Source organism: Trypanosoma rangeli, assembly GCF_003719475.1.
Source record: "Trypanosoma rangeli strain AM80 chromosome Unknown Tra_15.4_contig_00664, whole genome shotgun sequence".
Taxonomy (NCBI): Eukaryota; Euglenozoa; class Kinetoplastea; order Trypanosomatida; family Trypanosomatidae; genus Trypanosoma; species Trypanosoma rangeli.
Window position 1 is genome coordinate 1 of NW_021706401.1, and position 2,769 is coordinate 2,769.

The 2,769-nt window shown below is 55.6% G+C and overlaps 3 protein-coding genes across 3 annotated transcripts, besides 1 other annotated feature; all 3 read left to right on the forward strand.

The window, feature by feature from the left end:
• Positions 1-584: 584 nt before the first annotated feature.
• Positions 585-1,229, forward strand: TraAM80_09728 (uncharacterized protein; the record flags this gene model as incomplete). Its single annotated transcript, XM_029386395.1, has 1 exon — positions 585-1,229. One exon carries the CDS (start codon positions 585-587, stop codon positions 1,227-1,229), a length of 645 nt encoding a protein of 214 aa, XP_029233773.1.
• Positions 1,230-1,237: 8 nt separating this feature from the next.
• Positions 1,238-2,272, forward strand: TraAM80_09729 (uncharacterized protein; the record flags this gene model as incomplete). Its single annotated transcript, XM_029386396.1, has 1 exon — positions 1,238-2,272. The coding sequence occupies one exon, from the start codon at positions 1,238-1,240 to the stop codon at positions 2,270-2,272; it is 1,035 nt and encodes a 344-aa protein (XP_029233774.1).
• Positions 2,273-2,329: 57 nt separating this feature from the next.
• Positions 2,330-2,372: a microsatellite.
• Positions 2,373-2,405: 33 nt separating this feature from the next.
• On the forward strand, positions 2,406-2,768 carry TraAM80_09730 (ribosomal protein S20; the record flags this gene model as incomplete). Its single annotated transcript, XM_029386397.1, has 1 exon — positions 2,406-2,768. A coding segment is annotated over one exon (363 nt), but the record flags the coding sequence as incomplete, so codon positions are not given.
• Position 2,769: the final 1 nt, after the last annotated feature.

The window sequence follows — 2,769 nt, forward strand, 5'->3', positions numbered from 1 at the left end:
ACCACCCGTAAGACGCCTTGCGGTAATGGCACCAACACGTGGGACACGTACGAGCTGAAGATTTACAAGCGCCTCGTGGAGCTCCGCGCACCAACGGAGATGGTGAAGAAGATCACGTCCTTCCCCATTGACGCCGGCGTGGACGTCGCCATCACGATCCCACACGACCAGTAATTCGCCCCTGCAGGAGGAGTGGCGGGTCACCCCGCCGTAGCTGCTTCATGCCATCTGTGGGAAGATACTCTTTTTCCCCAGCGTCGTCACGCCAATTATAACCATCATTTTGTTATTGTTGTTTCTTCCATGTTTCCATTTAACTACAAACAGAAACTCTCTCTGTGTCTTGCTCATTTGCAGCCCCCCTGCTTCCCATTGGAGCTGCAACGTCCCCTTGGTTTCTTTGCCGGTGTTTGCTTCTGGCATGAGTTAGCATTGGTGGCTTTTTTTTTTGTTTCTTGTTGCTGTTTTGCATATATATATATATATTACAACGCTGTCGCCGTGAGCCTCGGCTGGGAAGGGCAAAGGATATTTTGTTGGCGGTGGTTGTGTTCATGCGTGCTGCGCGTCGCTGCTGGGTGTGAATGCACAAGAGAGTTGGATACGCGGAGCTCGTGGGTAGCAAGCTCCGCAGCGACAAACTATTGGCTCGACGGGATGCAGCGCGGCTTGCCAAGCTCAAAGCCTTTCTTGACCAACACCAGCACGCTTCGCAATGGTTGGCGTCTGTTGCTGCTCTCAGGGATGCGGCACGTCAAAACCTCATTCCAAGCAGCGAGATGTTGTGTGACGCGATCCGACGCTGCAGCCTTCGCGGAAGGCTGGATGTCGCGCGGAATCTCTACACCGATTTTCATCGCGAACTTCACAAGCCGCGTTCGCTGCAGGTGCATGTAGCCTTCATGGCCGCTTGCGCGGAGTGCGGGGATTTTAGGGAAGCCCACGAGCAGTTTGTGCGGCTGTGGAAACGGGACGCAGCGCTCTTGGCGAGCAACGGGGCGCATGTGCCTGTTGTTAAGGCGGATCTCACAACCGAATATCTTCGCGCTGCGTTGGCGGCGTCCCAACGCCCTCGCGGGAGTCGCCGGCCCAACCCTCCTGGCGATGGGAACGCGGCGACGGACAAAGACGAAAACAAAGATGATGCCTCGCTGCCGTGGGAATGGCTCTACGGGAGATTCTTGTACTCCAACGGGACCATGCGTGGTTTTCGGGGCACAATGCGTTGACCCCCATTATGGTGGAGCTTGTGGCGCGCCTTTGGGAAATTGGCGACAAGTGGGAGGAGTGTCTGCGCTTTCTTTGCCGCTGCGGGCAACAGAACGTCCTCATACCTCCTGAGGCACACGACGCGGTAATCCGTGTGTGTTATCGACACGGGAAATACGCCCATGTGGTGAAGCAGATGCAGCAGATGATTGCCACCCGCTCACCACCGGATGAGCGCAGCGTTCGCCTGGCACTCGTCTCCTGCGAGGAGTGCGTTGCAGCGGAAAGAACCGACCCCGGACGGCAGTCCAGTGGGTGGGTCCTTGCTGTTTCCCTCTTTGACGCGATGCGAAACAACAGGGTGACCATGTACCAGCAGGATTACGAATCCCCGCTGCGGTCGTGCGCCATGGTCGGACGGTGGGAGGAAGCCATACGGATTCTTGACGTCATGCACAAAGACAATCGACCGATATCCTCCCAGCTGTTTAGAGTGGCACTTGCAGCTCGTATTGAGGGGTGCGCCTCCTTCGCAGAGGCCCAGCGATTTGCGCAGATTCCAGTGATGCAGGGTGGTGGCGTAATAGTGTACCTCGCCCTTTTGCGTTGCTGTATGCGGCGGCGGGATTGGAAGAACTTTGATCACCTTAATAGAGAAATGCGGGAGCGCGAGTGCCCCGAGACCTTTGACAAGATGCGCCTACTTATTGAGGCTGCGTACCTTCGCGAGCAGTGGCATGCCGTCCTTATGCGCTTTGCTCGCCTTGAGAGCATCTCGCGGTACGAAGAGAAGCGTGTGCTGGAGGACAAATTGGTTCGGTCCTACCCTGAGGACTTTGACGTGCCGGACTCTATTCTTGAGATGGTCCTAGCGGCATACGAGCACATGAAGGATCACAAAGACCCTGTTGTGGACACGGCGTATCGGGCTGCACTTAAACGGAAGGCCAAAGGTACAGAGCAGCTAATATTTTCGTCAGATGAAACTGTACAGGTTCCGCCGCAGGATTGGATGTTCTCGCAGAAGGAGCGAGATAAAAAGAAAACCCCGAATTTTTTTTAAAGAGAAGAAGTAGTGTCTCCGCGTGATGGTGCTGCCGTTCCATTGCGCCACGAAGAATGTTCGTTTTTTTTTTGTGTGTTTTTGTGTTTGTTTGTTTGTTGGCCTGGCGTCTCTCTCGCTGCAGTCTCCCTTTATGCTTTGTCTTCTTCTTCTTTCTTTTGTCCCGCTTTGTTTTGCTTTCTCCTTGCCTGCTTGCGTTGCCCCGCGCAGGTGTGATCACGAACGAATGGCCTACGTTAAGAAGGACCAGGTCCCTCTGCAGGAGACACAGCGCGTGCTGGTGAAGATGACGAGCCGCAACGCAAAGGCGGTGGAGAACGTGATGGCGGAGCTGCTGCTACACGCCCGCAACGAGAAGGTGGAGCTGCGTGGCCCGCTGCGCCTCCCGACGCGCAAGCTGAGGATCACCACCCGTAAGACGCCTTGTGGTAATGGCACCAACACGTGGGACACGTATGAGCTGAAGATTTACAAGCGCCTCGTGGAGCTCCGCGCAC